Source organism: Chelonoidis abingdonii, chromosome 1 (genome assembly GCF_003597395.2).
Source record: "Chelonoidis abingdonii isolate Lonesome George chromosome 1, CheloAbing_2.0, whole genome shotgun sequence".
In the NCBI taxonomy this organism is placed as follows: Eukaryota; Metazoa; Chordata; order Testudines; family Testudinidae; genus Chelonoidis; species Chelonoidis abingdonii.
The window spans coordinates 346,154,915-346,181,886 of NC_133769.1; the positions used below are offsets into that span (position 1 = coordinate 346,154,915).

Below are 26,972 nucleotides of genomic sequence, written 5' to 3' on the forward strand. Positions count from 1 at the left end.
TCGAGTCCCACTAACCCTGGGCTTACATTGTAGCATAGACAGACCCTTTGTGAAAGACTTTCAAAGATGCGTGTCATATAATGCATTCAAAGTATATGTACTATATGCTGGATTTTCAAGGATGCAGATACCTTTTGAGAATATTAAATTTGAGCTTTTACTTCCAGACAGCTATGGTGCCATTTACTTTCTAATTTTCCAAAATATCTTGTTTTGTTTTGTTTTTTTCCCCCCTCCAGATTGCAGATTCTTTGAGTGAGCTCGAGGCCTTAATGGAAAGAATGAAGAGGCTGCAAGAAGAAAAGGAGGAAGAGGAGGCCTCGCAGGAGGAAATGGCAACTCGCTTTGAAAAGGAAAAGAAAGAGAGTCTTCTAGTAGTTACTGGAGGTACTTAACCTTCTCTGCCTCCCCTTCTTTCTTTGCTCCATTATAACTAGAATTCTCCAGTCCAGTGCAGTTAGTGGACTTTAGCAGTTACTGTAATCTGGATTTTCACAGGTTAGTAAGGCTGGCTCATGTCTGATTCAGATTTCTTGATTCTCAAATATATTAACCTTCATTGTTACTAGAAATTCAGTCTTCTTTTGTCAGTAAGAAACTTGCACACAGCTTGAGGAGAAACTGCTTTTTCATAGTGCTTTGTATCTTTAAATCCCAGTTCATTCCTTAATAGGATTTTTAAATAGCAGACTTCATTTTCAAATAGTGTTTCTGGAAAGTCCCTTGCTAATAGTCTTGAAAAACTGAAATTTTCTGTTCAAGAAATAAGTGTAACACAGACTGTGGCAGTGCAGACTTCCCTACATTACTCCATCATTGAGCTTCAACCGTCTCTTGAAGGGACAATTTCTGGGAGAGGGGGGAAGGGAGATGGATTGAAATTATGTTGTTTTGTTATCCTATAGCCCTTTCCTGTATTGTGATGGAGGTTTGTGTAAAACATTTTTAATTTATTTCTAAATTATCCTTCAAAATTCAGAGTTGGAGTCTGCCTTGCTATGTTTCTCTTTTAAACGCCTGAGAATAATAGTTTCATCCATTGACAAGGTATAACTGAAGTCTGTTTAACATTACTCCTGCGGGAATTCTGCGCCTAAAAATTCTGCACCAAAAAATAAATTCTGCACACAATATTTTAAAATTCTGCATATTTTATTTGTCAAAATAACACAATATAATCACATCAGTTTCAATTATTTTTGTAATTTATTTCAAAATACCTGTCAGCAAGTATGTCTATAACAATACAGACAACAAAAAAATTCAGGAAATTTTTTTTGACAAATAGATTCCTTACTAGGCATACAGAACTCTAAGTAATAATACAGAACTCTAAGTAATAATTCATTTAAACTAGAGAACAGAACCATATTTCCTGGACCCCTCAGAAGCAGTGCAGAGACTTGGGAGTCAGAGGTAACGGAGGACCAGAAGGAGAGGGAAGTAATTTCTGGGAATGAGCCTGGGTATGAACTTGAAGGGTTGTTGTGTATGGGTGGGGAAAAAATATGGAACAGGTGTTTTGTTTTGGGGAGGGGGGAAGGGGGGTAGGGAAGGACTGTTCGGCAGTGTCCCCATGCAGACCCTGGCTGACCCCTAGCCTCTCCCATTCAGTCGGGCATATCTGCCTCTGTGCCCCCATGTCTCCTTGCACCCCTTGTCCACGTGTCCCTCCACCCCCATTCAGACACCCCTTCCCCATATATCTGTGCACCCCCTGTGTGCCCATGTGTCTCTGTGCCTCCACTCAGCCATCTCCCTTCCCACTGTAGCCCTGTACCTCTCCTGTTCTTCCCATGTGGCCCTGCACCTCCCTCCCCACTGTGGCACTGCTCCTCCATTCCCATTCAGCCCCTCCCCAGTCTGTCCTCCCCCACTAGCCCTTATGAGCCCCTATCTGTGACCCCCACCCCAGCAGCCCCACGCTGTATGTCTCCCCATGTCTCCTGACCTATTTGAGAATGATCTCCAGCTGAGGTTCAAGAGACAGAATGTCTGTGGGTAGGAACCTCCAGCTGTTCCTTTGCCAACATGTACATTTCTTGCTCACACCCTTTTTTCCTGCCAGAGAATGGCTGCTTTAACCAGGTGGTAGTTCATTTGATTTTGTTGACACCTGACAGAGGCATCAGTTTGCCTTTGTTTCTAAGGAACTGGTTTGTGCCTGCTTTTCTAAACTTAGAACATGCCTCAGTTATGTCATACAGTAGAATTTTGTAACTTTATTACAATGTTTCCATATATTTTACTAGGGCAATAATGATCAGCAAATTATGAATTTTCAAATGATACCTCACAAAGCATACTTTGCACAAAATTTATCATAGTCTTGTAAAAGGGGTGAACATAATGGCACAGACTGTCACAATGTGGTACGGTAGATGCTCGCAATAACACCCTTCACACTTACAAACCTTGGGCTAACACGAACCTGGTCTCTGGATCCCTCCTCCAGCCTCAGAGCCAGAGGAGCTCTCTGCCCTTCACCGCAGCCCCAGCAGGTCTCTTTCACTATAACAAACCGCTGGCTATAACAAACAAATGGCTTGGATCCCTAGGGGTTCATTATGGCAAGGATGTACTGTATTAGTATTTCTTTGGAACTGTAGTAAGAGAAGATGGCTAGAAATGCTATGCTTCTTAGCTTCCCACCCCTCCCCCAAAAAAGGTAAGTTATTTCATAGGTACTGATCTCTGAGACTCCCAGTTTTCCCAAAACACTCTAATGCTAGAGTTTAAGTCTTAGAGCTGCAGGAGCAGCAAATAGGAAAATACAAACTGTAAACCAATGAGAATTAAATCTAACTTGAAATAATCTTCAGGGGTGATTACCTAGGGCAGGTGCCATGCAAGTTTCTTCCCACACAGTTATGTCTTGATTGGTTAATGAGCCAGAGAGAAGATAAAGCATCCCTGTGATTCTTAGATTAACTGATTTTTTTTTTTAAGTGTGAACAGTGGACATCTGGCAATTTTTCTGTCAGTGCATGTGGAAGTAAGCCAAGATTTAATATCAGGGTCAAATGCAGTCAGCTATGCGGTAATCAACTCTGTAAAGATAGTTACACAATCAAGCCACCTGTTTGTTCGGAGGAGATAAATTGATTGCTGCTAGAGAACCTGTCCTCATTTAGTAACACATTGTTGGAGCTCTTTAGAGATGCATAGTTACTGTAACTCTTGGCAAAAGCTCAACCTGAAGCTTGATGAACTGTAGAGTTCACTGCTTTCATATTGTTTTGAATTGGTATCTACAGGCCAAATCTTGTATCATTTAGTTCTTCTTCAAATGATGGTCCCTATATGTATTCCAAACACGGGTGTGCATGTGCGCCATGTGCTGGAGCTGGAAAGTGTGGCAGCAATGTCCATTGGCCCTGACGTGCAATTGTGCATAGCCTCGTGGTGCAGGAAAAATTATGAGAGGCTGTGCAGGATGATACCCCCTCAGTTCCCTCTTACTGCTGCATGCTCAGAATTGGAATCCTTGTTCCTCTGTTCATAGCTTGCCTGCGAGAACACTTGTCCATGTACATATTTAGTGTTTCTTTTTTCTTTACTATATTTAGTTAGCGTTTTAGTTAATTGATCCTCACCCTTCATTTAGTCTATATGAATGCTTACCACAGCTCATAAGTGTTTTGTTATATGGCATTTGCTCTCTTAACACTTTGCTAGTTTGTATATAGTAAGAAAAACATGAACTATGGTTGTGTGTTGTAACTTAAGGTTTTTTGTTATAAACAATACTGTAAAAGACATACCACTTCTTTCAGTCTTATACAGCCTGCTATAATCTCAAATTCAGTAGAGCCAAAACTGAACTGAACTTTTCTCCCGAGCCCTATGCTATCTCCATTCACCGTTAATTGAGTCACATCTTAATTCTTCCTAACACTCTAGGCAGCATTAGGGTCATCTTTGATATCTACCCCCTCAACCAAGCTATGACTAAGTCCTAACCTTTTTTTCTTCGTCTCCAAAATTGAACTTTTCCTTCCTATTCTAACAAGTAAATTACTGATCCACTCCCAGGTCATCTCAGACCTTCACTATTGCAATCTTCCCCTTCTCTGGATTTCTTGTTACTAACCTCACTCCCTCATCCTACCCTGCAGTCTGTTTAAAAACATCTTGCCCATTGGTTCAATGAAGGGTTTTAGAAAATCTCTGAAAAAAGAAGTGTAAAAATAAATTTTAAATATTTACTTGCAAAATTAAGAATAAAAAATTAAAACTCTGGTCTAAAGTAAATCAAGCAAACTACTATGAATTAGACCTTGACAAATGTACACAAGCAATATCATAAACTGAATGGAAATTGATTGAAATTCTCCCAAAGCTCTTCCTGCACCAACATCTTATCCTCTTCTTTGTACACAGAATTAGTTGCAAACTTTAAATAATGTGTTCAGCACGCTTTGTAGTCTTTGAGGGAGAGGATCAGAAGGCTACAACAGCCTCCATACTTATCTGTCTTAAACACAGCATTTTGCTGTCCTTCTCAGCATTTGATGATGAAATGGTTTCCACGTCGGATGTCTCCCGCTATATCGAAGATCCTGGTTTTGGGTACAAAGACTTTGCCAGGCGGGGAGAAGAGCATCTGCCAACATTCCGAGCTCAGGTACTTAAATGCACTTATTTTTTAAAATAAATTAACCCCAGCATTTTAAGGGCATGTCTGCATGAACACAGCTGTGGAGAAAGCTGAGGCACAAATTGATAGCACACCAGCATGCCTTGCACTAACTGCCTGTGTGGACTGTGCTGCTGCATGCTAAAAGTTTCCTAATGCCCTTTGATGTACTGTAGATTTATGCCCTAGTTTGCTGTGCAGCATGTGTTCATGCAAACATGCCCTAAGTCCTTCTTTACTGGAAAAATAAGATGTCGTAGCAGCAGGACATCCTTATTAAATGTCCACGTCCAAGGATCAAAAGCTGGTCTACAGTGAAAAGTTAGATCACCACTGCTAAATCCCTCGGGGGTGTGGAACAGCCACACCACTGAAACACACAATTAAGCCAACCTAACCCCTGGTGTAGACAGTGCTAGATCAATGGAAGAATTATTTCAACCTAGCTACCACCTCATGGGGGTGGATTACCTATGCAATGAGAGAACGCATCCAGTCACTGTAGTGTGTGTTTCTACTGAAGTGCGGTGCTACAGCTGTGCCACTGTCATGTTTTAAGAGTAGACATAGTCCTTATGGTATATTTTCATATTTGTAGCATTTTGTTCAGTCAGCTGTTAAATATCTCAAATGAAGAGGCTTCCATTATTTCATTTGACTAGTCCACCCTCTATTAATTATCAGAGGGGTAGCCATGTTAGTCTGGATCTGTAAAAGCAGCAAAGAGTCCCGTGGCACGTCTGTTAGTCTATAAGGTTCCACAGGACTCTTTGCTCCTCTATTAATTGTAAACCTCAGGCCAGGGGGTACTAGGTCTTCTGTTGTGTTATCTGTTACATACACTTGTTCTGCTATCTTTTTGTTATGTCCATGCAGTGCCTTGTACTATGGGGTCCTAATCCATAACTAGGATTCCTATGCACTATGGCAATACAAATTAAAAAAAATAGGGACAGCTCTAGGTGTTTAGAACAGATCATTAACTAATGTCAGTTTGATCTTCTGAGAATCTAATATTAATAAACTGCAAGTTACGGGAAAATCTTGAAACATGTCAGAGCACTTGTAGACAAACCAAAATAGGTGCAAAAAAATTCCTTGGTAAAGCAAAGGAGTCATAATTCCTATCAGCAGACATACTTAAGGCTAGTCTACACTTGAAAGTTAATTAGGATTAAAGTAGGGTGTAAATTTAAAGCACAGTAACTATTCCTGAATAACAATGTGTTGACAAGTCCTTAGATTTACAACAGTCTGTGCTGATCAGGATGAATTCATGCTGCAATTTTTCATGTAAAGTAAATCATGTTTTGGGAGGTGACGCAAACACCACCTTAGCTGTGTATTGTGAACAAGGATAAGGCAGTTTGTGTCTGAGATCAAAGATACTGCTGACTTCTTTATGAACTTTAGAAGGCTCCCTAGAGAGAAGGCTGACAATTGATGTTGACTTGAGACAATATTAGGCGTGTACAGCACTGCTTCAGAAGCGCTTTATGGAAGGTTGCACTGAAACTGAAATGTTTCTTCCTACAGGCAAGGATTTTACATTACTGACTTCCAACTTCAAAAGTTTCACTTTCTCCAAAATAGCCAACTTGTTTAATTGTTCAATAGCTGAATGATGGTAGAATGTGAGACCTTTTTATCCAAATCAGATTTTCTATTGTAACATTTGCATTACAGAAGCATCCAGAGGCCCCAGTGGTGGAGCAAGGCCTCGTTGTGCTAGGCACTTCATGAAATGTAGGATAAGATAATACCTGCCCCCAAAGAGTTTGTTTGAAGTAATATCCTGTGAAAGTGTTGCTGCTCAGGCACAGCTGGCAGCATTTTTCAAACTGCTAACTCTTTTCCTTAGTCATTGCTACAAGAGTGAAGTCATATTTCTAAGGAACAACACATCCCCATGCTTCTGCTCTGGCTCCTAGCTTTCCAAAGCAGCAGTCTCTGAATAATATCTCTGTGAATATTTTCCAGTCTGAACCAAATCTGCAGGACCTAAGGACTAAAGTAGAACTGACCAGGGAAAACTTACTGATTAAAATCCTCCTTTGGTGTGTGCGTGCAGAGGAATTAATACATTAATAAAGCAGAAAGAAAGACAAAACAGAGAACAAGATTTTTAACTGGGGGAGACACCAGAGGGAGGATCAGGTGGGGAAGGCACTATTTGCATATTTATGCATCGCTGGTGTATTTCTTTGTGCTCTTACAGGACTATACCTGGGAAAATCATGGCTTCTCCCTTGTGAACAGGCTTTATTCTGATATTGGGCATCTCCTGGATGAGAAGTTTCGGATGGTCTACAATCTCACATACAACACTATGGCTACACACGAAGATGTTGACACAACCATGTTGAGAAGAGCTTTATTTAACTATGTTCACTGTATGTTTGGAATCAGGTATGTAACAAATTGATCTCTCTAAATGTATTTGGAAGCATGTAAGCAAAATATATTTACTTTGGGGCAGGAACACATTAGGTTTTGATCACACTAAAGCAGTGTTTTAAAATTGGTGTCTGTGGCTTTTAAATTTTTCTGCAGTGAAATTGGTACAAATACTGGTGGTAGTATAATCTCTTAATTTTAAAAAAATTAGTTGGTATTACAGAATCAGATTAGGATTGATATTTTTACAGAAATCTGTCTTCTCTGAACTCATGGACAACTTTGTCAGTTCAGAAAAAAGGAAATACCATACTATTTAAAAGGCTCTTAGGAACTAACTTTTGTTGTTCTTTAAGTAGTGTCCTTATGGGTTCTCCATGTCAGGAGGTGCAGACACACATTTGCTGTTGATCAGTGATTTGTCAGCAGTGTCTGTGGGTCCATGCCTGCACCCTAGATAATTTCATGCTCTGGTATGGGGGTGTATATATAGGTAGGAGGCAGAATCACTGCCACTCCAGTTCCTTCTCAACCACCAATGGCTTGAGGTGGAACATCGTTGTCTGTTTGCTAGCTGTGTAGCTTGCACCTCTCTCACACAATTCTTTCTTTTCTCAGTATATTCTTTCTTTTTGTTTTTAGCACTGTTTGTACTTTTTTTGTGGGGGAAGGATTGTAACCCCTTTCTCTTATTTTACCTCCCCCACCATCTTATGCTGATGATTTCAAGGCCATTCAGGACCTTTCTGTGGCAGGAACCCTGCAAATTCCATTATAGGAGACACAAGAATACCAACATTTCCTGTTGGACATTCTTCATACATCTGCTGGCAAAATCACCTTGCCCATCAATGATGGTCTGCTGACCTCTGTGGGAAACTCCAGTTGCTATACCAACTATGTGTAAATGAGCTGACAGAAAATATTGCCTCCCAGCCAAAGGCTCAGAATATTTTTATTCCCTCGCATCCTGAACCCAACTCCCTGGTTCATAGAGGCAGTTGTTGAACAGAACAGATAACATTGGTTCCGCTAAATACCATCCAACAAAGAGCTCAGAAGACTGGACCTTCTGGGATGCAAGAGCTACTCTGCTTCACTGCAGTTCAGAGTAGCTAATTACCAAGCCCTGATAACTTGCAATAGTTTGTAAAATTGCATTTTGCTTTCATCTTCTATTGAACTCCTGCCACATGATCACAGGGAACAATTTCAGGCCCTCATAACAGAAGGCCAGACAATCAGCAAGGCATCTTTCCAAGCCTGACTCAATGCCACTGATATAGCTGCAACATTCCATGGCTACAAAAGTAGCCATGCACCAAGTTTCTTGGCTGTAATCCTCTGGTCTGCCTCAGCAGGTAGAGAAATCAGTTGAAGATCTTGTTTTGAAAGACCTAAGATGTTTAGTGAAGCCATGGATGGGTCTCTTTGTTCTCTTAAAGACTCTTGGGTGACACTATGATCGCTGGGCATCTATATGCTCGTGGCAAAGAGAAAGTACAGTAAATTGCAGATGGCTCGACAGTCTTACCCAGAATGGCCAAGCCTCCAAGAAAGAAGCCAGGATAACAAAGAAAAAGGGCTGTCCTTACAATAGACTTCCAGTCAGCAACATCCATGAATCTTCTGATATGGAATACCCATAGGGACACTACTTGAAACAGGAGAAGTTACTGGAGCCTAACTGGAGTTCTTCAAGATGTTTCCCTGTGGGTGTTATACGTCCCATCCTTTTCCCCTCTGCCTCAAAGTCTTTCACTGGACTTCCACGGTTGAGAAGGAACTGGCCTGGCGGTGGGTCTGCTGTCCCCTCCCCATATTCCCTCATACCAGAGCATGAGGGTGTCTGGGTGCAGGCATGGACTCGCGGACATCGCTTGCAAAATCTCATATCAAAAGTGCATAGGCATGCACGTGTCTTGTTGACATGGCGCACCCACAGGGTAACACATCTCTAACCACTCCACTTACTATACAAGATAAGTAACCACTCCTTCTAATATTTTAAGTTCATAAATACATGTTTCAGAATTTAAAAAGCCATGTGGGTCCAGAAAAAATATTCAGTCTGACTTATTTTGCTTAGGTATGATGATTATGATTATGGAGAAGTTAATCAGTTACTTGAACGCAGCCTGAAGGTGTACATTAAGACAGTGACCTGCTACCCAGAGAGAACTACCAAGCGCATGTACGATAGTTACTGGCGTCAGTTCAAGCACTCAGAGAAGGTAAGTGTTTCATAGCTAAACATTACACAAGAGGCCCTGTGCTCTGTAAACAATGCAAATAGTAAGGTGGCCTGCAAAAGGGTGTGCATGTGTGTATACTAGAGTCAACCATTTTAACAATAAAGAGAGAGCTTAAAAAATTAACTTAAATTACTGTACAGCATAGCCATGCAAGTTAGTTCAATGAATGTTAAATTTCACTGTTGAAAAACATTTTCTTAATGAGCACACTATGGACAATCTCTAGTGACTCCTACATGAAGCTAGATCCATAGATCTATATATAGAAAAATGGGCAGATTTGGAAATGGTGAAGTTGGTGAACTGTTCCAATACTTCTTGATTCTTATAGAGAACATAAATTAACTTGTACCTACGCTGCTTTTCATTGGTAAAATACATTGGTTTTATATATCGTGCGTGTGTGTGTGTGTGTGTGTGTGTGTGTACATACACACTATTTTAAAGTTTACTACCAAGCATTGATACTTGTATGCCTTTTTAGTATGAGCGGCATACAAATTATGCTCTATATTATGCAAAATATCTTATTGGGCCTGTGGCCATGTGACTTGTGCACACTACAATAAACAGGAATGACATAAAAATTGCACTCCTGAGATGACCCACAATACTGCCCATTATTTGACCTTTCTCTATTCTATACAATTTTCTCTAAACTACTACTATAGATGCCTCCAATCATGATGATTAGATCTTCAACACAAGCTTGCTTTCTTAAAAACCTGTAATAGATAAGTTAGGATAAAGCTATTGTTGATCTTTCTTTTATTTATAACTGTTATGGTCTCATCATATCACCAGCTAAGCTGGAACAGACCTGGTCAATACTTGGGTGGGATACATAAAAGGGATACAGACTAGAAGTTGCAGAGAATGGTGTGGGGGATTCAGTAGATGGTATTCTTCACTCTTAAATTGATATCTGAGCCAGTGCCCCAGCATTGTACCTGGAAACATTGTGCTGCTAGAAGTTCCTGAGACAGTTGTGTGGTAAGACCAGATGCTATGGCAACAGGCAGCGATATGTTCATTTCTGTTCCTTGTTGTTAAGTAAATGTCATTCTGAAACCAGCCTCAGTCTTCAGTGGAATAATTTGCTATACCTGAGGTTGCATTTATTTGACAGTTGACTTCATATAGTACATATGGAGTGTGGCAAGTGGATTGACTATATAACACTGATAACAGAAATCTAGTCCTCGGAGTATAATGCTTATAGTCGGGGTGAAAGGAAAGTCTTCCATTATGATTTCCATTACAGTACAGCATTGTTTTGTTGTGACTTCTGTTAAAGCAGATGGAACACTGCTTAAAGCAGTAAATAAGGCTTGTTACCTGAGAGTCCAGAATGTCAGATAAAATTGGCATGTTAAATAGCCATCTGGAGAAGACATGGCAACACTTCAGTCTAGTACGTGGCACTGGAATGTACAGAGACGTGATGCAGTTATTTTCATTTGGCACAAAAATCTAAATCTGTGCCAATTGGGTGATTAAACTCTTCTGCCTGTTGATATGTAATGGTGAACTAAGTGACTAATTTTTTTTTAATTTTAAATAGGTCCACGTAAATCTACTTTTAATGGAAGCCCGTATGCAAGCAGAACTTCTATATGCCCTTCGTGCCATAACTCGTCACTTGACCTGAAGTATCAATTCGGAGGGAGCGAAGGAAGTTCAATTGATATGTAAAGGCCTTTTTTAAATAGATACACACCAGAAGCTGTATGTGATGTAGCATCAAGATACTCAGTTCTCTAGTGTCAAAGTTTAGCCGTGTTTTTGGCGGCTGTAATGTGCAATGACGTGTTTTATTTTCTTGATGCTTAACATTACTAATGATAGCAAAAATAACACTGAGGAGCACTACTTTTTCTGGTTGGATTTCAGGATACTTGTCAAAATCCTAAAACTAGTTTTGTTATACTCAGCTCTAGCGCTTCGTTCTGAAACACAGGAAAAAAGTGTTTGTCTTTTCAAGCAATCATTTTTCAGATTAGTGGAATTCAGCAAAGGTTTTTTGGATGTTCTAAGAGATCTTAATACAATGTCCTAATGCTAGTAGAGAGAAGCATGTGATGTATTAAGCTGAACTGGCTACTGGATTCTTTATCTCCTGGAGACTACTTGTCAGGCACTGTTTTACTACAGCAATTGAAGGTGATGTGAAATATAATGCCAACATTGTCCACGTTTTAATGTGACATTAACCATGATAAATTCTACAGCATGCTACTGAAATGCAAAATTCAGTTATTTTCTTCCTTTCCTCTTTCCAAAAGAAGTTTCACAATTATCCATTTCAGTTGTACATATTATGGTTCAATCATGGATAATCTTGTTTTACTGACAGTCACTCTCAAATCTTCTTTACAGCATACATGCTCATCGTAGTGTTGCTTGCAAGTTCACCTAGTTGGTACCTGTAAATGTAATACAGAGACTCACCCAAAAAAATTTTTTTTGCACTCTCCTTTCTCCAGTGCATTTTTTAATTAAGTAAAGCAAAGGAAGGCTATCATACCTGTTCTTTTCCTAGTAGTTTATACACATTTATTTCCTAGAATTTTTTCATTCATAGTGTCTGAACACTTTAATATTGAAAGCTAAAATTGTGTTTCTATGCATTAATGTGTGTGAACAAAAGAAAAGTGCAATATCTACAAAGAAAGCAAGCTTTTCCCTATTATGTCATTACTGAAGTGCCCTTTTTATACAACCATAAAGAAATTTTAAAACAATTTCTTTATTGTCCAAGGCTTAGCATTTTTGTTTTAGCTTGTATGGCTTGAGCAATCTGATATTTAAGTGCCAAAGCAGTCACAAAATAAAATGGACTTGGACAACTGGTAATATTGGGGAAGGGAAGAATTAAGCTGCCAAAAAGTCACACTTTTTTGGATTATTTTGTATTGCTTGATTAGATTGATTTTAAGAGCACAACATTTCAGTGTTTATAGCTTTACTTTGGATTGTGTTAATGAACCAGTGAAGTGCCTAAATTGATGCTTAAACTTTCCCCGTAGGACACAGCTGTCACTGCTAAAAAAAATCTTTTGTTTTTACTGTAAGAAGGGTGACTTTTTATTTTGCTTTTACATGTATTAGAAACTAACCAGTTAGGGTTTTTTTAAAGTTCCTCTGAATTGTAATAGATGTAAAAAAGCGTTTCCATTGAAGACTGCAGAATAGCTTTCTTTTAACATAGTCGTCATATTTTTACATCTTTCATTGAGGGAAAACAAACAAACATGGACCAGTATGCTACTACAGTTAGTTTTTGTCCTCCTTCCTTCTCTTAATAACTTGCTGTGACACGACATGTTGGGAGTTTTTGCTTTAACTTTCTGTTCCAGATTGGAAAACTAAATGATTGTACATTTTAAATACACTTTTTCTGCACTTTTGGACAGCAGTCTATTTGCATAAAAAGCCTTGTGAGAAAGAAATTACTAATTTTTTTAAGACAAGATAAGAAACTATCTATCAAACTGTGCATCAGAATCTCAAACATTGCATAAATAAGATTTATTAATCTTGTATAGCCAACTACAAAGATTATTAAGACCGAGTGGTGAGAGGTTGGTATGCATAACCTTAGATTTGACTTTAACTTGTTATAATCTTTTTCAACTGAACTATAGTGGCTGCACCTAGTGAGTTTATGCTTGTAACAATTATATCTGGTAAGGATGTTCTTCAGTTAGTAACTTTTGCCTTTAAGTGATGGGAACTGTACAGTGAAATTCCTTTGATATGAGAAGCCAGGTATTTCTCAAGAACAGTTAAGTTCTGAAAGGAAGGTAAGACTACTTTTAGGTAACTATCATAACCACTTAATTCCTCTTCAGAAATATAAGGATTTTAATGTAGCTTGAGTGTTAGTTGTGGAAACTTTAGTGCCTTTATTTTAATCTTTCGCTACAGAATTTACTTTTCCAGCTCAATTGCCTTCTCAGCAAAGTATGTGATTAGATTTTAAAACATAAACTGTAAATGAATTGATGTCTTCATAGTGAATCAGTTTAAAAAAGCAACTACAACAAAACTTGATTTCAGAAGGTGCCATATTTAATCTAATATGGCCTGTGTGGCATTTCATGTTGGGAAATGTCATTTGACAACCAGTTTGCTGTAACTTTTCTATATAAAATGCAAACTTAAGTTACAATGCTGTTTTTCCACTTTTTCAGAGTATTGAATTTACTGTATAATCATTTATAGCCTAGATTTTATACTCAAAATGTGATATTTTTAAAATATAGATGTTTGTTCAGGACAGGTGTTAAAAGTATACAATTATACCGTATATTTTACCTACACCTTAGGCTCACTTTGTGCCAAACTTAAATGTGCAACTGTTTAAAAAAAAAAATGCACGTGTGAATGTGAATCCTCAAACTTCATTGCTTGTTAACTTCCTTTGTCAGAAATGTACCTTAATAATCCATGGGAGTACATGCACAGATACTGACTTTTTGCTTTCCCTTGCTGGGGTTTATATTTACCAGCATTAACATTTAGTCGTCAAAATCCCAATCTTCACCAAGGTAAAAAGACAAATGCATCACCTCCAATCTGCTGAAGAGAAGACCGGAGCTATTGGCTCACTAGGGTAATGACTTACCAGATACTGTAGGAAATGCTATAAATAGGGAATCACTTTTTTTCTGCGATTGGAGTGCTTATTAACCTTAAGAGCATTTTAAAAATAGTTGTATTCTGGTCAGGTGCAGAACAATACTCTCCGAAACTTTGTCTATAATGAAAGTAAGTGGGGAGAAGTACAAGTTAGAAGAGCCATTTGCATTAGCTCAGTATTCTGTGGAATATAAAACTGGCAATTGAACATCATGAGATGGTAGTCATATAATAGCTTAAATTGTATTTTACTTAGTTTAAAATGAATTCTGGTAACAGCAGGTGATTCAAACTGTAGTTGAGTCTCATGAGAACTAATTTTTGAAATGCTTCTGTAGTTCACTTATCCATCAGAATCCATGGTGCTGCAGTTCTAGTGCATAAGATGCCTCCATGAATATTGCCGTGATTTATGCAGAATTGGGCCAGAGTTTTTTTTCCCCCATCAGCTTTTAAAAAAAAAAACAACAAAAATAAGCTAATTTGTTGAATGTTTTAGCAAGAGGGAACTACAAAATCATCTACAAATCTAAAAATACATAAATTTAAGGCATATTAGAACAAATCAGAAAAACGAGGTTTTTTAATAATAAAGCTTAAATTGAAAGGGACAAAGGGCCAGATTTTTAAAGATGTTTAGGCACTTAAACATGCAGATTAGGTGCCTACTAGGATTTCCAAAATGCCTCCCCATTACGTTCAATGGATATTAGGTACCTAGGCACTTTTGAAAATCCTGGTAGGCGCCTATCTCCATCTCTGAACCAGCTTTTTGAAGGTGTTCAGTTGCCAAAAGTTAGTAGGATGGAAATCAGTTTCCCTGGATGTTAAAGTAATAGTGTGATTTGCATTGGCTTATTGACATGGATAGTTTTATTAACATTTTCAAAGGATGTTAATTTGTAGGCTGCTAGATTTTGTAGAGTAAAATCTTGACATCCTTTCTCTTGCATATGCATTTGTTCACCATAAGTACATGAATCTAACAGATGTGCTCAGACTGACCAGTTTAGAGTCTTGTCTTCTAGGAGGTAAATTCTGCAGCCTCTACTTGAACCAAGCACCCGTTGGATTCAGTGGGCATACAGCCTGTGTCAGGTCTTCATAGCCATAGGGCTTGATCCAAAACCCGTTGACTTTGTGTTGACTTCAGTGGGCTTTAGAGCAGGCCCACAGCGCATAAATAAGAGGGTAACGGATTAACCATCAGTATATGAAACTTACCCCTGGCTGATCTAGACAGGTGCTCTGCTTGTGGCACACAAATGCTGCCAACCACAAGACCAGGCCAAAAGTATCAAATTTTTCAGAATCAGCTTTTAAATTAGAGGGAAAGGCCCCATCCTAAGTGGTGCAGCCACTTGTTTCTTCACTTCTGGAAGATTTTATATCAAGAAAGCTTTCCCAAGTGAAAGAGTTTGGCAAGCTGTACACATCACAAAATCACACACCCCTTAGGCATGGGAGACATGTAGCACAAGAATAGCAGAGGTGTCCCAGATTAGGACTGATGCATTGACAGAGCAGTGGGCGGATGCTTGAATAGTATCTGCATACTCTATGCTATTTTAACCTTTACAACAGCTATACTTGGCCATGCAGTCGGTCCCCACAGGCACCCCATTCCCATCTCCTGTCCAGCTGAATAATCCTCCTGCTCTTCACCAAGGGCTCTGAGCCCCTCTTTTCAATGGCTAAACCTGCCTACAAAAAGGTCTCTCTCCTACCAAATGTTGAGATGAGTTCCCAGTTCTGATCTCCAGCCTGTCAAAGCCTAAAAGTTCAGTATTAAGTACCTGTTTTAAATAGTGAAATCACACTAACTGTCCAGGAGGGAGAGTAGCGTAACAGAGCTTTATTTCGAAGGGTCACATTTTGCCATCCTTATGATATGAAGCAACTGTACCCCTCGTGGAGGGGTGCTACTCACTATGGGCAATTGGGATCAGATTCTGGCTCTGATTACAATAAAAACACCTGAAGAAGAACTCTGCAAGCTTGAAAGCTTGTCTCTTTCACCAACAGAAGTTGGCCCAATAAAAGATATTACCTCACGCACCTTCTGTCTACAATAAAAGAAGTCCACTAGTACTTACACTTGACCCACTCATGAAGGCTCTTCTCAGGCAAAACTGCCCTTGACTTTGGGAGTTTTGCCCATGTAAGGGCTTTAAAACTAGACCACTCCGTTCTCTTACAAATACTTTTATACAACTGAGTAAGAGACTAAAATGAATTTCAACAGGGAATCACTTGAGACTATGTGAAAACCCCTTAAAAATGGGGTAGATTTCATAATGGCCTTTAGAACAAATCTTTTTTTTACTTCTTGTGGGACAACTCCTAAGCATAAATACATCTGCTTATGATTACTTGAGAAAGCAAAGGTTTTTTACCCCATTTAAGGGGGCCTGGTTCTGCTTTAATTGAAATCAGTGGGAAGTTTTGCTCCTTATTCTGATATCATTATAATGTCCTTATGGTACTGATGAATATACAAAATAATGGGCTTAACCATGCAAATACTGTTACCTGAGTCAATTTACTTGTATGAATAAAGTTACTCACATGCTTAAGCATCGGCTGGTTAACAGGAAGGAAGTAATAAAATTAGGAGGGGAATCAGTGTTTTTCTTTCCTAAAATAAAATATCATTAAATGGATAAAAATACACAGATTGTACTTCTGTATGCAGGGGAAATGTTGGCAACACTTTATTTTTCCCCCAAGATCACCAATGAGATTTCTTTACAAAAGATAGGGCTTTGAGTTGCTTGGTTGCAATGGAGTAACTGTGGTATCTTGCCCATTTTATCATTCTGCAGTAAAAAGGAGTAGAGGGAGCCAGCCTTTAATTTTTGAAAGCACAAACAAACTGCTGTTTGAATCTTCATTTCTGGCAGTTGTTATAAACTTCAAGACAAAGTTTTAAGAATTAATCGAGCATCAGAGACCTGTCCAGCTTTAAAGATGTAGATAAAATGGCACCAAATTCATCCAAACTAACTATCATCTACACTTTGCCACATCCAGATTTACGTTGTGCCTCTTCATGCTTAATTCATTGTCACCATGATTCAAACAGTGCCCCGCACCAATACACATGATAAATGGAAAGGTATTGTGTGATTACAGGGAACAATATACTAATGCTGACAGGACAGGTACAGCCACTCAACAAACCTCCAAAAGTAGGATAAATGTTGAGATCTTGTAAACTTGGGCTCCAGTCTTGAGACTCTGAGAAAATACACACAGCCACAAAATACTTTCTTGATTATGACAGAACTGGATATAAACTGTAGCTTACAAGATAGGATTTTAACTTGAAATCTGTACCCCAGTTTTTGCTGGACAGCCACATCGTGAATGTATATGCTATATCTTTGTATCTGAAACACAATTCAAAAATCACACTGCCCGCTACTTTTTTGGTTTTGTTCAACATTGTATTCACCGTATTTTAAGTTGAGCAGTATATGTAGCATGCTGTGAACATGTTTGATCTTTATAGTTATTCTTTAATTCAACAGTATTAACACCTTTTCTTCTTTGTGTTCTTTGGTACTTTTTATCCAATGTAATCAGAAGCTGTGATATGCCTTTGCGGGCCTGTGCTTTATTACTGTAACATTTCTATTTTTGTGAAGCACATGACTGTGGGCTAATGTGAGGCAGGCAGTGTGATCATACAGGACTGCCACTTATCAGTCTCTTGTATTATGTAAGGTTTTAAGTAGAATAAGCTTTTAACAGTTAATTGATGCAGTTTAGGATTCACACAAGTTACAATGTTCAGTATGTGAGAGTCTTTGTATTTATAGGTTTTAATTTGTAAACTAGCAAATTTGATAAACATAGCCACTTTAAACTGCTCTTGTGAAACAGACCCTGCTGTAGATAAAATATCGCTGTAAATGTGGGTAGTAGAGGAGTGAACTAATGGCAATGTCATGAGGACTCTCTATAGATTGTGGATGGGTCAAAGTTTCTTTCTATGAATGAAAGTTCAGGCAGAGACTGCTATCCATTTGGTCATAAATCTTTCCAGTTACAATGAAGAGCTGTGGTTTATAGCACATTGTTACCCAGCCATATCAGTGAAAATACTATTCATAAAGGTGAAATTTGTCCCTATGCAGAAGATCGATGGAAGCATCATTTATTAGGGCTGTCAGCGACTTAAAAAAAATGAATCGCAATTTATCACATAATGAAAAAAATTAATCGTGCTGTTAATAATAGAATACCTTTAAATATTTTTGGATGTTTTCAAATATTGATTTCAGTTACAACACAGAATACAAACTGTACTTTAGATTTTTTTATTACAAATATTTGCACAGTAAAAAAACAAGATAGTATTTTTCAATTCCCCCATTACAAGTACTGTAGAGCAATCTCTATATCATGAAAGTTGAACTTACAAATATAGAATTATGCCCAAAAAACTGTTACATTGCTTTCAGAAATAAACTTTAGAGCCTACAAGTCCACTCAGTTCTGCTTCATGTTCAGCCAATTGCTCAGACAAACAAGTTTGTTAGCATTATCTCCTGCAAATGTAAACAAACTTGTTTGTCTGAGCAATTGGTTGAACATGAAGTAGGACTGAGTGGACTTGTAGGCTCTAAAGTTTTACATTTATTTTATTTTTGAATGCAGGTTTTTGTGCATAATTCTACATTTGTAAGTTCAGCTTTCGTGATAGAGATTGCACTACAGTACTTGTAATAGGGGAATTGAAAAATATTTCTGAGTTTTTACAGTGCAAATATTTGTAATAAATATAAAGTGAGCACTGTATACTTTGTATTCTGTGTTGTAATTGAAGTCAAAATATTAATAAATTTCAATTGAGATTCTATTGTTAACTGCAATTAATCACGATTAATTTTGAGTTAATAACATAAGTTAACAGTGATTAATCGACAGCCTTCTCATTTATATGTTCCACATGTAACACATGCACCTCCTGGGTGTGGTGTTCTATCCCATCTAGCAGCACCAAGACCACTTAGCTAAGGCTGTAGAGCAGATTCATTAATCTCTGAGTCATATGGGTTTTAATTCATGCAGTAAAGGCTCTTGCATTTAACTCCAGAGGTCCCAGGTTCAATCCCACCTGCCGACCAGAGTCTGTCGGTGTTACACACACAACCACTCAAAATAGGGTTATGGGGGGATTTAAGTGTTGCCTAGACCTTGTGCTGACCTGCAAGTCAAGATTATCTTCTATAGTTAGTCTATTGAGATTTCCTTTTTATGTTTTATTAAACTGAAAATAGTAATGTTACTTTTAATTTGGTGTGCAAGAAGCCCTGCTCAGCGGGAGAAAATAATGTTCCTTTCCAGTTGACATTAGGTCTCCAAAGGTTGTTATGGGTCTAACTTAATTGGACTAGATTGTGACTTAATCTGCCTGGAGTAAGGTGCAATAAGTAGTTGTGCTGCCCAGGACGGTGATTGTGAGTTGGAGAGAAACAAATCCCCTTCCTGGGGCCTCATACTCCAGGGAGGAAGTAAACTGTGCAGGTTTATACTTTATGCCACCTACTCTTCTCAGTGTACCAGTGCAGCTAGACAGGCAAGCTGAAGGGATGGAGTCAAGGACCCAGCTCTGCCCATCCATCTGTAGGGTATGAGGGAAACAGCAGTCCTGCAGGGCCTTCTTGCTGTCCTGTGCTGCAACTTATACTATGGGTAGCCAGCAGGCTATGGCTACACTTCAAACTTCAAAGCGGTGCCGCGGCAGCGCTTTAAAGTATGAGTGTGGTTGCAGTGCCAGTGCTGGGAGAGAGCTCTCACAGCGCTGCACATACTCCACATCCTCTACGGGTGTAGCTTGCAGCGCTGGGAGCCGCACTCCCAGCGCTGTGGTACTGATTACACTGAGGCTTTACAGCGCTGTATCTTGCAGCGCTCAGGGGGGTGTTTTTTTCAAATCCCGGAGCGCGAAAGTTGCAGCGCTGTAAAGCGCCCAGTGTAGGCATGGCCTAAGTGTGCATCTTACCAGGGCAGCGGGATGGTAACACCAAGCTGGGCCTCAGTTTGATCCTGAATGCTCATGCACTTGTGCAGATGGCATGCCTATTAGATGAGTGAGTACTTAGGAGTTCATTGCAGGATTCAACAAGAGCTTTTAGCAAACTTTTTCCTTCTGTGTTGCTGATTTTGAATAAACTGACCTAGCTGGATTTTTTTTTTTTTCTTTAGCTTTTAGTTATCTGACTTGAATTCATCTGAATAGATGCAGAAGGGACTTTTTAGTGAATTAAGAGACAAAACACCTTTTTAAATAAAGGAATCATGTGTGTTAACGTGTTAACAGCAATTCATAAATCTGCACTTTTTATGAGGTTTTTTGAAAATTCTATTTATAGGTACGGAACAATGGGGTTTGTTAAACTATTGCATTTATACTTGCTGAAATTTCTTTCATTGTTATCAGTAGGAATTTTATTGGTTCAATAAAACTGGCAAAACTGTACTGTGCTCTGTTCTGTCTTTTATTTAATGTCTGTTGGGAAAACACTTTGTTGCATAGGTATGTTTCTGCCTGCCTTCAAAAATCTGCCTTCTGAAAGGCTGTATCAGTTGTGTAGGTTTTCTTCTGCTGCCGTGCTGTTGGCATGGTTTATCACATTGATATGTGCACTAGTCCTTTGAACATAGGTCATAGAAAATATGTGGTCATTCCTTAAGTCACTATCATTAAATACTCATAATGAAAGCACCATGATTGCCACTTCTGAGATGGCTGTCGCAGTTCAGAGCAACCGCACCTGTATTCCGCTCCAACCCAGCAAAGGCCCACTCTAGGCATCCCACTCCCCCACCATTGCATCTCTTGGATGGAGAGGTGCGTGGGTCCCTTCTGACCAGGATATTTCCAGGCTGCACAGTCCCCTGCCTATACTGGGAACTCTCTAGGAAAAGACAGGCTGCCTAAGCAGGCTGCTTTTGCATTCTCTTCAGATAGTACACAGTGGAATTGCCACAGGTATAACTTACACTCAGCTCTTTCTAAGCAAACACATTTTATTCTTAAGGTAAAAGCATTAGAGAAAACAGACGAAAAACAATCAAAGAGCATACACGCATGCTATCGAGCTTACTAGAGGAGGGGCTCACAAAGGGATTACAAATTTGTCTAATCACTTCCTGCTGTTCTTAATTCCTGGAGGGCTGGGTCCCCGTCCCCCATGGAATTACATAAATCTCTGGCCCACAAGGATAGATACACAATTCATTTAGTACCAAAGATACTCCACTTAATTCAATAAGGTTTGCAGGAAATTGCCATAATTGTCACAATGGCATTATCGTGTTCATGCCTGGTAAGCTATATAGACTTTATTTTAAAGGAATATAGTGGTTCCTAATTAAAAAAGGTTGCCTGTCTGTGTTGCTGTTAACAAGCAGCCTAGTATTCTTACATTCTGCATCAAAGATTCAAAGGTGCAAACAGTTAAAGATCAATGACTGTACAAAAGTAATGCTCTCTGAAGCAGGATTCCCCATCCCTAAGGATTAGGTTCCATAATTGCACTAATTGTTTGATTAAAAGCTGAAGTGTTACAGGCCCCTTAGCAAAAATTTCCCCAGCTCAAATTCTGACAAATGACTTGGGTCAACAGTCTTCCACCATGAGAGAGATTGATTTGATTTTTTTTCAGTTGGCCTGCAGTCACCTCTCTGTGTGATTTAGCCTCTCTCAATCTATTGGCACCATGTTAATTCTGATGATGATCATGCTTAGCTAGTGAGCACACACCCCTGCAGCAGAATTCAGTGGAACTTTGTCTAGAGCTCAATTCTGCTACCCTTACACTGACCAGTTTATGTGCTGCTGCTATCAGTGGGCCTGACTGTAAGGGACTACTCCCTGTGAGGAAGGGTGACAGATTAACCCTTTAAAAGGACCTATTCCACCCTACTTTGGGGCCTGATGCAATGCTACTTGATGGCTGAGATTTAGATTGGGCCCTCAAGCAGCATGGAGGCATTACTTGTGCAGGGATGCCAACACTGCTGTCCTGCCCCATCTCCTACAGGCAGTCATGCTCCTCCTTATTCTATCGGGTGCTTGTGTCATAGTATACTTTCCTCAATCTGAACCTTAGAGTCCAAAAATGAGGTACTAGCATGAAGTCCTCTAAGCTTAATTACCAGCTTAGATCTGATACGCTGCCACCAATCAGGATTCTGAGTACCTGATAAACTCTGGTCTCCCCAAAACCTTCCCTGGGGACCCCCAATGATTCCAGACCCCCTGGATCTTAATACAAGGAAAGTAAACTCTTTCCCTCACCAGTGCCTCTCCTAAGCTTTCCCTCCATGGGTTACCTAGAAGATCACTGGGATTAACATCCTTGAATCTTAAAACAGAGGTTTCCACCTCACCAGAGCAATACAGATTCAAGTCCGTGAATCTAACAAAGGGATTCCCTTTCCTCCTCCCTCTTTCTCTCTCCCCACCATTCCCTGGTAAGTACAGACTCAATTCCCTTGAGCCTCAACTGGGGAAAAAATCAACAGATCTTAAAAGCAAACTTTTACTTTTTTTTTCTTTTTTATCTCTGTAATCTAGATGGTAAATATTACAGGTCTTTCAGCTTATAGACAATGGAGAAAGCCTTCTCCAACGAATACAATTTAAAATACTTTCAGCCAAATACACATTAAAACTCTACCAGCCAGATACACAGTTGCAATACAAAACAATCAAAAGACTATAAACGCCTTTCTACTCAATACTCACTATTCTGAATATTAAAGACTGTAGCAGGGAGATTGGCAAGAAACCTGGTTGCACGTCTAGTCGCTTCCAGGACTCAGAGAGAACAAAGCAAACCCGAAAAACCACAAACAAAGGCTTCCCTCCACCGAGATTTGAAAGTATCTTGTTTCCTGATTGGTCTCTTGGTCAGGTGTTGCAGGTCACTGTTTGTTATCCTTTACAGGTGAAAGATATTAACCCTTAGCTATCTGTTTATGACAGCTTGTTGCATAATGGGCCACAATGAACCAGCATTATTAATTATCGTACTAGTAACTTCAAGGAGAAGAGCAGATATTACACTACAGTGGACATTGAAATGTTACCCACGCACCTGGGTGTGTTGTTCTGTCCCATCTAGAGAGCGGGAGAGAGATTAATGAGTTTGCTCTACTGCCTTAGCTAACAGCCAGCTGACAGCCTGGGTCTGTTGGCATTACAAGTGGGGGCTCATCTGGGATTTCAACTGGGAAGTCTCTGAAGCTCAGGACATGCTTTCTCAGCTAGGGGAAGTCTGTAACCCACACACCTCCTGGGTGTAGAGTTCTGTCCCCTCTAGTGGCACAGAGAGGGTGCGGGGAGGGATGTTTAAGGGATGGTCACTTGGCAATGGAGAAGCAATGCTTCTGGGATACAATCTTTGGCCCTGGTTGGGCCCCAGGTAAGTTTCACAGTCCATTTCCCTTCCACCCCCTTCCTGATAAAGCGATTGGGGGGTTACAAATACATTTACACTGAGCCATGTTAAAATTCAGAATGTTTGCTTGGGCTTATCTTACCAAGTGGTCTAGCTGACAGTATCAATGATCTGCCCTCTTCATCATTTACCGCACCCTCAACTTTTGTCATCTGCAAACTTCGTCAGGGATGTCATGTTTTCTTTCAGGTCATTGATAAAAATTTAAATAGCATCAGGCCAAGAACCAGTCCCTCCAGGATTCCACCCACTCTGATGGTTCACCATTTACAATTACATTTTAAGACCTATCAGCCAGTTTAAATCCATTTAAATCCATTTAATGTGTAGTTCTAGTTTTGTAATAAAAATTTCATGCAGTATCAAGTCAAGCACCTTAAAGATGTCTAAGTATATTGTATGAACACTACTTTTATCAACCAGTAACTGTAACTTCATCAAAAACAAATCCTGATAGACTAACTTGAAATTATTTTCCATAAATCGGTGTTGATTGATATTAATTATATAACCCTTTAATCCTTTATTAATCAGTAAAGTATCAGTCACTCCATTATCTTGCTCAAAATCATGTCACACAGTCTTCCAGTCTTCTTGAACTTCTCCAGTGTTCCAAGACTTATTGAAAATCAACAAGAATGGTCAAGTGAGCTCCTCGGCCAGCTCTTTTAAAACTCATAGAATCAAGTTATCTGGATCTGCTGATTTAAAAAGGTCTAATTTACTAACTGCTGTCTAACATCCTCCTGAGATACTAGTGGAATGGAAAGTGTGTTATATGTGCCTACATCATCACATTCTTTTCCTCAAATACAAAACAAATATTTTTTGAGGAATGTATGAGGACATTGAGTACTACTGGAAATCTATTGAAATCTGGGTTCAAATCTACTGTGACAAATTAATTTCTCTGGTTAAATGATGAATCAGACTCATTACTATGCTTGCAAATACACATACTGGCTCTGCAGCTAGAGCCATACAAATTATTGACTATGCAGATGACTCAGTCTCCATAACAATGTGAAATATAGTGCCCATCACCATAATATTAAAATGCTTAGAACATTTTACTGATTTCAGCACAAATATTACATCTCCAAATTTCATCCTACAAGTGCTGTTATTTGCCTGTCTCAGTCTTCTGTTCAAAAAATTTGTCATCCAAGTGGGGAACAAACTCAATACCATGTGACTTAAGTGACCAATCACATGCCCAAATAGCTTGCAATAGGCTACAGAATGTTTGAGATGGATCAAGAACTGGAGGACTGAGTTTCCCACACATATCAGCAATGAAAATTTTGATCTACTTCTTAGGTTGCCAGCATCACCAACCACCTCACAAATTCCAGTATCTTTCAGCATGGTTTGTAGACCTTGGCCATCTTCTCCTGTGTTCGTACAGTGCCTAGCACAGAGGAGGACTGACCCATGACTGGGACTGCTAGCTGTTATGGTAATATAAACATTAAATGGGGCACTGGTGCACAATATTGAGGTGCCTTAGCTAAATTATTTAGTGCCTGCCTGTTGTCTGATTACTGATGGTGGTGCTAGTCCCTCATGTTTGTAGGCACCAAATTCAAAGATGGGAAAACAAAAATCTGCTTTACATCGAGCATTGAATTTAAATTTACATAAACCTAACATTCAGAGTGAGAGTGTTTCCCCTTACCTACGTACCACTGTGCCAAATTTGCAGGGGTCTGGAGGCCATTATTGTATCACATTTGGTACAACTATTGAGAAACAGATGAAGGGAATAGCTGTAGCCCTTGAGTTTCTTTAGCAGAGGAACTAGTTTTCTCCCTAGTTTGTCATTTTTCAGAGTTTCATTATCTTAACAAAACAGCGACATTTTACTTAATGCTCTTTCACCATGTGGAGATTTGTTTTAGAATTCGCAGCCAGATGGGTTTCAAAGCAGGTCTAATGTGGTGTTTAAATGTCAGTAGAAAGTTCCTGGCAATGAACGTGCTGGCTCCATACTGGCTGTATCCCTTGGACAAAAACCTCAAAGGGTTGGGCCACCAGACATCCTGGAAGGTGAAAGGTCCATATATCGTCATCTAGTCAGGAGAGGGCACTCTGTGATTCTGAACAATCAGGAAAAGGAAATGCCGACTTGTCAGTGCTGAGCTGAAGAGCTAGAAATGTCAGGCAGAACCCTGGTCTGAGCTGCCTATGTTGTGCCTTCCAAAAGTCTGAGGTCCAGTTTGCATAAAATCTTAATGCTAATTTGCATACATGTGCAAAGCTCACAGCCTGCCTAAGAACAGCGGTTTTTATTTTCATGTCTTCAAGGGTATATGGCAGCCAACCCCCATGCAGAGCAGGGCTGTGGGTGTTGGATTACACCTATCCCCTTTCACAGCTGCTAGCATCGTGCTTTGTGCAGCATGAGGCTTCACAGGCTCTAGCTCTGGGTGGATCCCCATTACCTGGATTGCTGGAGTAGGGTGGCCAGAAATTAAAGGCACAATTGCTTTAAATTATAACCCAACAAGCCAGCAGTTCCTACCCTAGCCTCTAGGGACAGTTCAGTTGGATGATATAAAAGTAAAAGTCTCTATGTAACCTGTTCATGCTGTCTTTCTGCCTGTTGGCTGGTGTTCTGTAGCTCTCTGCTGCAAGCGACTACTGGCCTCTGCTGGTGAATCTCTTCCCAGCTCTCAGAGTGCAAGTGCCAGCTCCCATGTTGCTTGTTCCCCAGCCTTCCCTCCCAGCTGCTCCTGCCCTCATGCAGCCTCTGGCTCCTTTCTGAGCCACCTCCTCTCTGACCTCAGACTATTACTTCCCCTTCTGTAAAGGAGGGACTATGGAACCTTCTTCTGGGTTACACAGCGATGAGCCAGTAGGTGCACTCAGTATTCACCTCCCTGGGCATTTTGAGGAGCTGCTTCCCCTGGGCAGGGCCAGGCTGGGCCACTCTCTTCCTCAAGTTTCCCACCTCTGTCCCCCTAAATTCCCCCATATTTGTCTCTCCCCTTGTTTATCTCTTTCTCTGACCTTGAGGCCTCATTTCTACATCTCCTCATGACAGCCTTCTCCTCCTCCAGTAGCTCTCGGTCCCCTCTGGGCCTCTCACCCCTTCAGGGACAGCTTACAGGTCTCCGACTATCCTTTCCTAGCTTTCTTCCTCCTCCCTGGGACCCACCTCCGGCTCACTGGCCCTCCTCCAGGTTTCTGCCTCCTTCTTAAAACCCAACCAGGCCCCAGTCTAGCTCACCACTCATCTTGTTGCTGGCACCTCCAGGCTTGGCGTAGTTTGACTTCTGTATGTGGGAGGACAGCTCCAGTCAGGCCAATGGGGCTGGACATGGTGGGGAGAGAGCAAATTCCACAGCTGCCTGAGGCTTGCCATTTGGGAGCAGGGGGGAGGGAGGCAATACCATCCCCATCTACTCCCCCCAAATTACATCCCGGGAGAGGTAGAATGGTCTAGTGCTAGCTTGGAACTTGGGAGATCTGAGTTTGGTTCCCTGCTCTCCACAAACTTTCTTTTGCCTTGTACAAGTCCCACAGGCCAGGTTTTTTAAAGGTATTTAGGTGCCT

General features: G+C 40.0%; 1 protein-coding gene across 2 annotated transcripts in view; it reads left to right on the forward strand.

Annotated features, from left to right (window-relative positions):
- SESN3 (sestrin 3) overlaps positions 1-20,425 on the forward strand; it is an 89,187-nt gene extending 68,762 nt beyond the window's left edge. For both annotated transcript variants that reach the window (XM_075061729.1, XM_075061728.1), the window contains exons 5-9: positions 240-387; positions 4,509-4,627; positions 6,858-7,048; positions 9,126-9,270; positions 10,856-20,425. In XM_075061729.1, coding sequence (XP_074917830.1) covers positions 240-387; positions 4,509-4,627; positions 6,858-7,048; positions 9,126-9,270; positions 10,856-10,942 — 690 coding nt within the window. In that variant the 3' untranslated portion in view covers positions 10,943-20,425. The remainder of the gene's footprint in view (positions 1-239; positions 388-4,508; positions 4,628-6,857; positions 7,049-9,125; positions 9,271-10,855) is intronic.
- Positions 20,426-26,972: the final 6,547 nt, after the last annotated feature.